The following is a 12,652-nucleotide window of genomic DNA, read 5'->3' on the forward strand; positions in this document are numbered from 1 at the left end:
CTGGATGGGATGCAACGCAGAAGCCAACCCATCTCGACTAACACAAACTTTAATGCAAAGCCCTAAATTTGTTTCCTTGGGAAGTGACAGGTCCTGGTAGCCTGAAATTGTGGGTACAAGCCTCCATTCTTTCCGAGGCCACCTCTCTGCAAGCAGACAGAGAGGCCAGAATACTTTGTCATTTTGGGTTTTTTTCTTTGGGGGGGGGGAATTTGGAGGCCACATGGTTTTGTGTCCAGGGGTCACTGCTGCAGGCATCAAGGTGAAACTGGGCTCAGCTGTGTGCAAAGCATGAACCTTACCCCATCCTGTCCCTCCAAGTTCTGAGTACCTCATACCTGCATATCCAGAGACAGAACATGGTACGTAGAGTCCATTTAGCCGAACGACGGACCTTTTTGAATGTAAACTCTGCAAGGGGACAGAGCGGGTGGTCAGGGCACAAAAGCACAGGACCCCGACAGCAAGAGGCCCCAGGTTCCTGCAAAGACCCAGGGGTGGAGGCCGAGTGATGGCACAGAAGGGAGGGCACATTCCATCCCCGGCATCCCAGAGGGTCCCTGAGCACTGCAGGAGTGACCCCGGAGTGCAGAGCTAGGAATAACCCCTGAGCATTGCTAGGTGTGCCCCCCTACCCCCCAAAAAAACAAGAACCCGAGAGAGTAGGGTGAGGCCCCAGTGCCCTTCCCAGCCCAGCAGGTGGCGCTCTCCTTCCACCGGGGCCTCTGCAGTTTCTCTGGGCCCGGCCACCTCCTGGCCATGCATGAAAGGCCCACATATGGAGGGGCCAGAGTTCTCGGAATTTATCCAGCTTCATGAAGAGCCTTAGGTCCCTTTGTTCCCATTCCCAGCCTCCATGGCATCCTGCTAAATACACAGGGTGTTCTTCATCATGACCATCATCGTGCTGCTGCTGCTTCTCAGTCAAATCCAGCAAATTCACAGCCCTCAGAGACCGGGCCCCGATGTCAGAATTTATGGGGAAAGAATGTGACAGAGAAGTGGTGGGGCTTGGCCTGGGGGCTACTCCTTGCCATTCTCAGGGACCACCTGGGCCTCTCTGGGGGCTCTGTTTCCCTGGAGCATAGAGGGAGTTCCAGACTAACCACTGGGCACTAGTGGGGGAGGCCCTGGCCTTGCACGTGACAGACCCTGGGCCAATCCCGGGCACTGTGTAGGGTCCGTGAGCATGACTAGGGGTTACTCCTAAGCACAGGGCCAGGATAGCCACTGAGCACTGCTAGGTGTGTCTCAACGACAGAGAAAAAAGAAAAGGTGAATGGCCAGGGAGGGCTGGATGCCCAAATGACATGGAGGGTCCTCCAGGGAACATGCCTGACTCCCACCCCCAGCCCCCAAGAGAAAAGCCTGGACAGTATTTATGGCTGTGGGGTGCAAGGACAGGGGACCCCTGGCTCATCACCCATCTGACTGAGGGGTCTGTCTCTGGGGCTTGGGGTGCTGTGGGCTCTGGGTTATCTAGAGAGAGAGAGTAAATGAGAGTCATGGCCTGGAGTTAGGGGTGACAGGAGGGCAGGGGGGTCTTTCCCAGTTCATGCCCTAGCCCAGTGAAGAGGTGACAAAAGTTTCTGCATTAGTCAAGACTGTGGTGTGGGAGAGGAGAGAATTCTAGAATTTAGTGCCCAGGGACTGGAGCCATAGGACAGTGGGGAGGTCACTTGCCTGTAGGCAGCCCGCCCAGATTTGATCCCCCGGCATCCCATAGGGTCCCCTGAGCAACACCAGGAGTAATTCTTGAGTGCAAAGTCAGGAGACACCCCTGAGCACCACAGGGTGTGACCTCAAAACTATAAACGAGTGAAAGATGATTATAGAAAGATAAAATTAGGTGCACAATCATGCCAGTGGACACCCTGGCTGGATTTTGTGCCTATCCATTTCTGGGGGTCTGGGGGTACACTCGGCAGTGCTTAGGGGACCCGAGGTGGTACCAGGGATGGAGCTGGGGTGGCAGCAGCAAGTGCCCAAAGCCCAGAACTATCTCTCTGGGCCTGAGTCTGTCCTCATCCTCCTGGCCTTGGTTTTCCTCGCTGCAGTCCTGAGCTGGCCTGGACTGTCCTGCCGTTTCCTGTTCTTCCAAGATCTTCAGCCTGAGCTGCCAAAGGTATTTTTCTCTCTGCCTTTCCCAAGCCCAGGAAGGACCGTGGTTGGGTTTGCGAGTCTAAGGGGAGGAGGGTTGGGACAGATTCCTCCGACAGCTACCAGCAGACGACTTTCCTGAGCTGGTCGTGAGGAAGAGGACAGAGCCCTTTGTCCCTGGACGGTAGTTGGTCACTCTCTCCACTCACCCATGTTGCAGGTGGGGAGCCTGAGGCTGGGAGGGAGCAGAGCATGGCCGCGCTGAGGGAGGGTTACAGGTGGGAGTAGAAGCTGGGGTTCCCGACAGTGCTCCCTGTGGCCACCACATGTCACTTACCACAATTTATGTCACAGTTCAGTACTCCGTTGCCTCCCCTGAAATATAAGATTGAATCTTGTTATCCTGGAGGTTTGAGAACTCCAAAGCTCTCACCCTTCTCTGCTCTGACACCTGCTCAGCCCCACCAGCCACTCTCCAGCAATGTCCCCAAGCCCACTGAGCTCCCCTGGGGGCCAAAGTCCATGACACTTCTGTCTGGTGGTCCCCACCCCATCCCACAGCGGACCACCCCCACCCCACCCCAATTCCCAGCTTTACCCTACGAAGCCGAAGAAGTTCAACATAAACAGGATGGTGAAAATGCCAACCAAGACCCCCACGACGATGCCAACGATGGCTCCTGCAGATAGGTCCTGGGAGCTACCTGAGCAGAGACGGAACAACACATACCCCAGTGGGTAACCCTCATTCCTGCCCACATGTTTCTGATGGAGGGAGAAGGCGCGGGCCTAGGGTGCGGCTGACCCTGGGTCGTACCCTCAAGGCAGCAAATCCCTGGGCACAGAGCCAGGAGTAGTCCCTGAGCACTGGGGGGGTATGGCCCCCAAACAAAACAAAACAACAACAAAAGGTTGAAAAGGATCAGAGCAATAGGATGGGAGTGAGGGGAGGGAGGAGGGCCTTTGCCTGCACACGGTGGCTGACCTGGGTTCAGACCCCCGCCTTATGGACCCTGAGTATTGCCGGGAGTAAATCCTGAGCACTGCCAAGTGTGGCCCCAAAGCAAAAACAAACAAACAAAAAAGGCTTAATAAAAAACGATAAAGGACCAGCCCTTATTTAGTAAGGTTATTTATTATTGAATAATAAGATAAAGGTTAAGGCACTGGCCTTGCCCAGGGCTGACCCTGGTTTGGGCCTCAGCATTACAAAAGGGCACCCTGAGTCCCACCAGGTGAGACCCCTGAACTGGGGGAGCTCCCAAATGGAAAATAAAACTAACCTAAGTTAATAAATGTGATACAGAATCCATCTAATAATGAAATAAGTCAATAGGATTGGAAATGGGTTTGGCTGTCTGCCCGAGTGAACCACTCTTGGCTGCAGCTCTGCAGTGATTCCTTAGGAGGCTCCACCCCCACCACTCGGGGAGGGGGGCGGGGACGTGGGGGGATGTGGAGGTTTGGGCGGGACTCACTCCACAATCTGAGCACCACTGAGGTGGAGTTGCTCTTGCCGGTCTGAGGGTTCGTGGCCATGCAGGTGTACTCTCCCGCATCCTCCCAGGTCAGGGCCTCAAAGACGAGCTGGTTGGTGGCGAATGTCCGGTTCCTGGAGGTCCAGTGGTACTGAGGGCTGGGGTGGGCATCCGCCTGGCAGTACAGGGTCAGGTTGGAGCCCAGGGCGGCCTCGAGGACGGGTCCGGGCATGTCCTGTGTGCTGCTGCTGATGTTTGCCTGGTCGGGGCCATCTGTGTGTAGGGCAGGCACAGGTGGTGGGGGGAGGGGTCCTGCTTAGAGCCCCCCAGCAAGCCCCTCAGAGCAGACTTGTCTTTCTTTTTCTTGTCTTCTATTTTTGTTTTGTTTTGTTTTGGGGCCACACCCGGTGGTGCTCAGGCCTTCCTCCTGTCTCTGCACTCAGGAGTCACTCTGGTGACGTTTGGGTAACCCCATGGGATGCCGGGTCTGAGCCTGAGTCCACCACATGCCAGGCGACTACCTGAGCTACTGGACTCCCACTCTGGCTGCAGACTTGCCATCCTGGCTCCTGCCCTCCCCTCTCCTGCAGATCCACTTCATTCCCCCTAATTAAACCCTTGCTGGCCATCATCCACTTTGCCCCGTGGTCTGAGGGTCTGGGGCCCTAGGTCAAAAGCGCTGCAGGGATACGGGTGAATACTAACTCCCTGCACTCCACACTCCCAGCTTTTCTACCCACACCCAAGACCCAGATTGCTCAGGGAGTCTACTCTCCTCTGGCCAGTGGTTCCTGGGTCTCTCGCCACCATCCCCCTGCCATGGCTCACAGGGCCCTGAGTCATGTCCCACCCACCTTATTTCCTGGGCTCTTCTGTCCACGCACCCTCTTCTACCCAATGTTCCTTAACCACTTTTGGACCCTCTGATGCTCCTCTGATGTATTGACCCCCCTGAGTCCCTCCTTTCCAGGACACAAAGACCTTCCCCTGGCCACACCAGCTAATACGCCCCAACCTGTCCAGTCCCACTCCAGGTTGAGGATCCTCCTGACCCTTATCCCCACCCACCCTGAGTTCTCTTCTTTCCTAGTAGATGATCTAAGTGCCAGGGAGGGCAGGCCCAAGCCCTGTCCAGTGCGAAAAGGACCTGGCACAAAGTGGACATTCCTATTCCTCATCCAGATATCAAACGAATAGGGACCTGGAAGGGGAGACTCACAGTAGATATCCAGGTGGACGGAGTTGCTTTGGGCCTCTCCGAAATTGTCCCACACCAGGCACTGGTAGGGCCCCGTGTCCGAGCGCTGGAGCCGATAGATGGACAAGGTGCGTTTGTCAGCGGAAAGTACCAGGCGCTCGCTGGGCTGCAGGGGTTGGCCCTCCAGGAGCCAGCGGACACTCAGGTCCATGTAGTTCGTCCTGCAGGTCAGCGTCACGGGTGGGCCAGTCTCACTCTCCACCAGGAAGTCGCTGGACACCTCGATGGATGGTGGGGTCAGGTGCTCTGCAAATGCAGAGCTTCAGACTCAGGGGGCCACCTCTCATGTTTCCCGCCCTCACCTTCGGGTCGGGGAGGAGTGAACTCACCCAACACCTGGATTTCCACGGTGTCTGTCTGGGTCATCTGAGTGGCAGGGTTGCTGACCACACATGTGTAGGTGCCACTGTGTTCCCTGGCTATACGGGAGATGGAGAATGTGCTGGTGGTAATTGGCTGCCCGATGTTATAGGGGACAGTCCAAGTGTAATTCGGGGCCGGGTAGGACTCTATGTTCACGGAGAAGGTCACATCGGAGCCCCTGAGCACTTCCTCCACCTTCCGGTTGGCTTTCTTAATGTCCAGCTTGATTGTAAAAGGATCAGGGCCATCTAGAAGGCAAGAAGTAGCGAGCTGAGACCAGGATGCCAGCCCAGCCCCCTGGCTTGTACATTGATCCCTGAGGTGATGGCTGTGCTGGGGATCCATGACCCAGGGCCCAGAGGAGCGCTGAGGTGGGGTGAGGGGGTGTTAGCATCAGCCCTGAGGGACGCGCAGGGCGGGGAAGACAGAGTCTCATGGGATTAGCTGCAACATGGGTGGCTCTGGAGGGAAATCAGCAGAAGGAGAGGCTGAGGGTGATCTCTCATGGTGGGTAGAAACCCCTGGGGAAGATCAATGCCCGATAGCAAGAGGCCAAAGAGCAGGAGAACGTGTCTTCAGTAGGAGCATGGTGCTGGGCAGGGGTGAGGGCGATAAATTAGGGAAGGGGACAGGAGGACAATGGGGAAGGGGGGAAGTGCCTGCCACAGAGGCAGGCTGGGGAAGCCGGAAGGAAACTTGGCACATTGGTGGAGGTCAGTGGGTGCTGGGGAAGGGATTGGCATTGGAACAATAGACGCCGGACACTCAATCACAAATATGTTTTGTAAATGTAATTCAGGGCGACTTACAAAAAGAAAAGAACAATTAAAAAAAAAAAAGACACAGCCTTGGGTCCAGGTGGCTTTGCACACAATCAATCTGGGTTCTATCCCTGGCAGCCCACAGGGTCGGTCGCTTGAGCCACCAGAAGTGATCCCTGAGCTCAGACCCCCGAGTATTGCCAGAAGTATCACACACACACACACACACACACACACACACACACACACACACACACACTCACAGTCAGCCCAGGCTTGAATATGGGCTCTGCACTGTCAGGCGCTGGCCTTGTCTGTAACTATGTCATCGTTGCAACCTGGTTTGACCCCCCAGCAACTTTTGGTCCCTTAAGCACTGCCAAGTGTAACCTGAGCACAGAGCACAGATCCAGGAATAGCCTCTGAGCACCGCTAGGTGGGGTCCCCCAAAGTCCTGCAAACAAAGCCTTCCCACCACAGCTCTTACCCCACCCAGACAGGATTTTGCATTCAGCAGGCAAAGGTTAAAGGAGTCCCGTTTGGGAGGCGGTAAGTAAGGGGGAGATTTCCAGCTGCCATACAAATGGGGTCGAGAGAGGTGCAGGGCTGGGGCTCCCGGGCAGCCACAGTCTGATGGCTTCTCAAGCTGGAAGCCAGGCTGGAATGACCCAGGACGTGGGGGCCAAGGAGCGCGAGGTCAGACAGGGACTCACAGTTGACCGTGATGTTCTGCTGGTTGCTCAGCTGGGACTGACTCCCGTTGCGGGCTTCACACTGGTAAGTGCCGGAGTCTGTCCGCAGCACAGTGGTGAGGGTGAGGTTCTTGCCACCGGCCAACAGACTCATGTGCAATCCCAGCACCAGGGGTCGCCCTTGAAGAACCAGTGGATGATGACCGGGGTGTCCGCGGTCTTACACTGCAGGGTCAGCGGCCCTTTGTGCTCTGTGATCGTGGATAGGCTGGCTGTGAGTGTTGGCTTGGCCAGCAGCACTGCGAGGGGGGACAGAGGAGACGGTGGAGACACAGAGGCACAGCCCCAGAGGGCCCTGGAGAGGTGGGTGGATCCGAGGCACCCAGAGCTCATTTTCGGGACCACCCCTCCAGCAGCCCCTCTCTAAGCCCCCCTCAGGGGATGCACCCCGGAATTCAGAGGGTCTGGGATGGGCATCAGCTGCAGGGGCTGGAGAGATGGTCTCAAGGGGAAGGCGCTTTCATGCCCGTGGGCATCCCGGGCACCACACCACGTCCCCTTAGCCTAACCCTGAGCATTGCCAGCCTTTTGCCTCCCATGCCCCCAAAAAATTAGCTTCAAGGAGAAACACTGGTATTGTGGATGCCGGCTGTGGATCCCACCTCCTTCTCAGTCACCTCCCACCCATGGCTGTGCAGCCCCTTGGACCCCAGGAGAACTGATCACACTGGGTCCATCAGTCGTACCTTGAGGATTTCTGGGTACTTGAGGCATTTGGGACACGGATCCAAACGAGTCGTATGTTTCTGAGCCTGCTTCCTCGTGAATCTTGGGTATCTGGACGTTGGGGGATCCCAAGGTCTGAGCATCCTCCTCTTCATTTCGGGTGACGGTGAGCGGGCTGGCTTCTGGGGTGTCCTGGGCAGCAGTGGTCAGGCCACAGGCAGTGAGAAGGGAGGATGCTTTGGAAAGAAGCGCAGCTAGGGTTCAGAGAGCTGGGTGCACTGAAGGGGTTTGGGTCGTGAATATGGTGCCCAACCTTACCCGGCCTAACTCTGAGTCTCAGTTTCCCCAGATATCACGTGACCATGACATGACCTGCAGCCAAGGGATGTTGGGGAGAGCTCATGGCAACACCCACCTGGCTCTCCCCACTCGCTGGCACAGCGACCCAAGCCCACACAGCGGCCAACAGGCTCATAGAGGCAATGTCACTTGGCAAAGCCTGGGCAGAAGTTTCTAGAACCCAGCCTGCATTAAAACATGTTTTGTTTTGGGGTCACACCCGGCAATGCTCAGAGCTTAAGAATCATTCCTGGAAGTGCTGAGGGGCCCTATGAGATGCTGGGGATCGAACACGGGTAGGCTGCATTGAGGGCAAATGCCCTTCCTGCTGGACTATGGCTCTGGGCTTTTTTCAACTCTCCTGGGAGAAACTGGCCTTCCACCCTTTGGGCTCTTACTCATTCAAGACACAGCCCTTGCCTCGAATTTGATCTCTTGGCACAGTCTTGAAGCCACAAGGATGTGTGGCCATGGATTCTCCTTGTCCACGGGAACTGAGTTCCATGCCCCCAAACATCCCCTCAGACCAGAGAACAGGGTGGGGAACCAGCCCCCACAGACACCACCCACCCACTCACCCATATAACTTTCCAGGCACCACCAGTGCCTCTGAGTCAATGTTTCCAGGCTGGAGCTGGGTTGTTTGGGAGTAAACACAGGCTTGGGTGCCTGCCTGGGTGTCATTGCTGAGTGTCTGGGTGAACCTCTGAGAATCAGGGACGTGGCTGATCAGGCTATTTGGAGGAACCCTGAGGCCTGAAAAGCCCATCAGGGTGTGGTCATCAGGAAGACGACCAAACCTCTGTCTTCCAGACTGAGGGCTGAGATCTTGAGCCCAAACTGACCTCAAGGCGATGTTTGAATCCTGGCTTCACCATTCATTTCGGCAAGGTGTGACATCTGTCTGAGCCTCAGTTTTCCCATTTGTAAAAATGGAGGAAATTACAGTCTTACCCCATAAGACTAAATGAAGGTGCCCAATTCAATCAGCTTAATCAGTGGCTGAATATATAGTAGTACTCTACATTAAGAAAAAAAAAGTCTAAATGAAGAGTGACCAGAGAGATAGGACAGCAGAGAGGGCACTTGTCTTACATGCAGCTGACTCGGGTTTGATTCCCATTATCTAATAAGGTACTCCAAGCAATTCATGAGTGCAGAGTCAGGAGGAACCCCTGAGCATTGCCATGTGTAACCCCCCCATAAATAAAAGAATAGATGAAGGGGCTGACCCAGGTTCAATCCCTAGGATATCACCGGGTCCCCCAAACACCTTTAGGAGTGATTCATGAGCACAGAGGCAGGAGTGAACCATGAGCACCACTGGTGTGGCCCTCAAGCAAACAAACAAACCAAAAGAAATAAATGAAAGGCCAGAGACAGTGGGAGGGTTAAGGCACTTGCCTTGCACACACCTGACCCCAGTTTGGTTCCCAGCACATAAGGACACCAGGGGTGACCGCTGAGCACAGAGTCAGGAGTAAACACTGAGAAGTCACCACTGTGCTTGAGACCCAAAAAGAAAAACCAAAAGAAAGAAAGAAAAAAGAAAAAAAGAAAGAAAAAGAAGGAAGGGAAAGAAAAAAGAAAGAAAGAAAGAAAGAAAGAAAGAAAGAAAGAAAGAAAGAAAGAAAGAAAGAAAGAAAGAAAATAGAGACATAGAAAGAAAGACATAGAGAGAAAGGAAGGAGGGTGGGGGAAAGCGAGGAGGTAAAGGAAGGAAAGGAGGAAGGAAGGGAGGGAAGAAGGGAAGGAGAGAGAAAGGGAGGGAGCAGGGGCTTGGATGCAGCAGTTGGCAGGCACAGGCCTTGCCAATGAGAGGCTTGGTGGGGCAGGGAGGGGTCACCCACAGTGCTGGGCATGATCCTGGCCTGGCTACAGGAAAAGGAACAAAGAGATGAAGAGAATGTGGTGTCCTGGGCAGGCCAGTCTCACCCTGATAAGGGTGTCCCGTGCCCCCTGGCTCAACCTCTGGTCACTTTCTCAGAGACTCTGTCCCCTTGCGCCATCTAACCTTCCAGACAAACCCAAATACCACCCGTTCCAGCTCCAGGCCTTAAAGCACCGTCCCTCCCTTGCCCTCTTCCCTCCACACACACGCACACACACTCATATTTACACACTCACATACACACTCACATGCACCCTCACACACACACTCACAAATGCACTTACACACTTTCACAAACATACTCACATGCATCCTCATTTACATACACACTCACATAAACGCACACATACACTAACACACACCCCTACATTCCCTACATTCCTTCCATTGGAAAGGGGCCGGGTACTCACCCAAGAGCAGGAATCCCAGCCTGGAGAGCCCCATGGGTGGGGGCCCTAATGTCTGGGTGCTCGGCCGTCTCTTGCCTGCATGCAGAGATGACGCGCACTGCAGTCCCCTCTCTCCTGGCATGTGGCGAGCATCCAGATTGGGGCACAGAGGCTCCACACTGCAAGGAGGTGGAGGGACTCTAACCCCACTGCTGCCCTCTCCTGAGTCTCCCCTTTATTCTCCGCCCCGCCTCTAGAGCAGGAACCTCACAGGGGTTTCCCCAAGGAGGAGGAAAGAGCAAGAACCTGCCCTTTGGCCCTGGGAGCCCTGGAAGGTTCTGTCTGTGTGGGCCGGTCCAGGGAGAGATGGGAGAGAGGCTCAGGAATGGTGGGGCAACAGGAACCGGATTCTGCTGGCCATGGGGAGAGCAGCAAGAACAGGACTGGAGGGTCCTCCTTGAGTTGATTCTAATTTTTCTTTAACTTATTTATTTACTTTTTGCTTCTTGGGCCACACCCAGCGATGCTCAGGGGTTACTCCTGGCTCTGCACTCAGGGATCCCTCCTGGCGGTGCTTAGGAGACCATATGGGGTGCCGGGGATCAAACCTGGGTGGGCCGCATGCAAGGCAAGAGCCCTCCCCTCTGTGGCATAAGGGTGCTCTGAACCCTTATGTCTATTGGTATAAACATTGGACTTTGGGAGCACTCCTGGCTGTGCTCAGGGTTTGCTCCTAGCTCTGTGCTCAGGGATCACTCCTGGCAGTGCTTGAGGAACCTTATGTTGTGGCAGGGATTTGAACCAAGGTTGATCACATACAAAACATATATCTTCACCCCTGTTCAATGGCTCCCATGGTCACAGCAGTCTTTAGGGGGGGGAAGGAGCACTGCCCATTTGACAGAGGAGTGAATTGAGCACATCAGAGAGGTTGAGTGACCTATCTCAGGTCACAGAGCTGACTGATCTAAAACACAGAATTACCTGGGGGGGGGGGCGCAGGGCTGAGGCTGGCCCAGTGGCCTTGTGAGCCCGAGGGTGTGAGTTGATCTCTGGAACTGCCCACATGCACAGAGCATCGCCCCCAAAATCTGCAGATTGGGGCGTCCCCAACCCGTGGGCAGCAATAGAGTGCAGAGCATCGGTTCTCAGAACAGTGTGTGCGAGCACTGCAACTAGAGTTCCCTGACTCTGAGCACTGGGTCCATGAGCACCACAGTGTAAAAGGCACCCGGGCTAAGAAATAGTACAGCAGGGAGGGTGCTTGCCTCACCTGAAGCCAACACACCCAACCCAGCCTTCATCCCGGCACTGTAGAGGGTCCCCTGAGTGCCAGCTGGAGGGACCCCAGAGCACAGAGCCAGGAGTCAGCCCTGAGCACCACTGACAGATCCCCCCACACAAATAACTATCCCTGGGGAGCTCTGTGGCCAAGTGGGGGTCATCACAGTCAAGAATTGTGCACATTCAGTAATGGTGACCCAACAAAGAGAAATTAGGACTGGAGCAATAGGACAGTGGGGAGGGCATTTACCTTGCACACACTGACCTGGGTTCGATCCCTAGTACCCTCTACATTCCCCCAAGTCTGCTAGGAGTAATCCCTGAGCACAAGCAGGAGTCAGGCCTGAGCACCATGGTGTGCCCTCCCTCCCCCACATTCCAATAAAAAGTGAACATCGCAGGGGCGCATCATCACTCAGCAGAGAAAACTCCCTCCCGGCATCTGCGAGACAAGACGTGAGTGTCTGTTAGTGTGCAGGTTCCCGGGAGTGCAGGTGGGGGTTGGGGGACCAGAACCCTGAGAAGTGCCTCCCTGCCCTACTCTGTGAGCCTCTCCCTGTGAGCAGGGCCCGGGGCAGGGGACCAGCTGGGTGCTCAAGTGCCCCATCAAATGCCCCTGGAGGTGATGAGAACCCCAGGCACGCCCCAGGCCTCCGTACCCCCAGGATGCTGTGCCCAGGGCCTGACTGGTGCCAGGGAGAGGCTTGCCCAGTGCTCCAGTTTACAGCTGTCCCTTATCGTCCCGTCCTTGGCCAGGTCCCAGCAGAGGACAGTTGCCCTTTTCTCCTTCCAGTCACCCAGGAGATGAAAAAAAGTAATACCTAGGATAAATGGGGAAACTGAGGTAGAGGGGCGCAGGCTTCCCAGGTGGTTGGGATCTGGTGTACAAGGAGGAAGTCAGCTCCCCAAAGCCCTGCTCATGCCCTCCTGCTCCAGCTGGAGCTTGTGGGAGTCTTGGTAGCTCCGTCCCCACCTTCCTTCTATCTGAGGCTCTGTCACCCACTCACCTCCCCTGACAGCTGTGCTGGTGCCACTGTCTGGTGGGGGGACCCCAGGCCTAGGATGGCGCCTAGCATGCGCAGATACCTCCTGTGTTCGTCATTCACACACGAATGGGTCTCTGGCAGGACTTTGAAGATTTCTTCTTGTGTGTTTTGATATCTTACTAAATTAATATGCAGGATCTTGGGGGGCATCATCTATTATGAATAAGTGTAAACGTTTTGTGTTTTTTTTCTGCAAGCAGTATTGCTAATGTGAGGAGAGGCTCTGATGTGTAGGAATGTCATGGATCATGACAGTTAATAGTACAGGGGTTAAGGCGCTTGCCTGGCATGTGACTGACCCGGGTTTGATCTTGCACTCCTAAGT

At 55.1% G+C, this 12,652-nt stretch overlaps 2 protein-coding genes across 2 annotated transcripts in view; both read right to left on the minus strand.

Moving 5' to 3' along the window:
• Positions 1-2,313, minus strand: part of LOC101557849 (carcinoembryonic antigen-related cell adhesion molecule 20-like) — a 40,535-nt gene extending 38,222 nt beyond the window's left edge. The window contains exon 1 of the mRNA XM_055146446.1: positions 2,310-2,313. Coding sequence (XP_055002421.1) covers positions 2,310-2,313 — 4 coding nt within the window. The remainder of the gene's footprint in view (positions 1-2,309) is intronic.
• Positions 2,314-2,694: 381 nt separating this feature from the next.
• On the minus strand, positions 2,695-6,806 carry LOC101558123 (carcinoembryonic antigen-related cell adhesion molecule 20-like). The gene is made up of 5 exons (XM_055146447.1): positions 6,674-6,806; positions 5,166-5,447; positions 4,798-5,082; positions 3,579-3,851; positions 2,695-2,804 (listed from the first exon to the last, which is right to left on the minus strand). Exons 1-5 carry the CDS (start codon positions 6,804-6,806, stop codon positions 2,695-2,697), a joined length of 1,083 nt encoding a protein of 360 aa, XP_055002422.1.
• Between the last annotated feature and the right edge of the window lie 5,846 nt (positions 6,807-12,652).

Source organism: Sorex araneus, chromosome 8 (assembly GCF_027595985.1).
Source record: "Sorex araneus isolate mSorAra2 chromosome 8, mSorAra2.pri, whole genome shotgun sequence".
Classification (NCBI taxonomy): domain Eukaryota; kingdom Metazoa; phylum Chordata; class Mammalia; order Eulipotyphla; family Soricidae; genus Sorex; species Sorex araneus.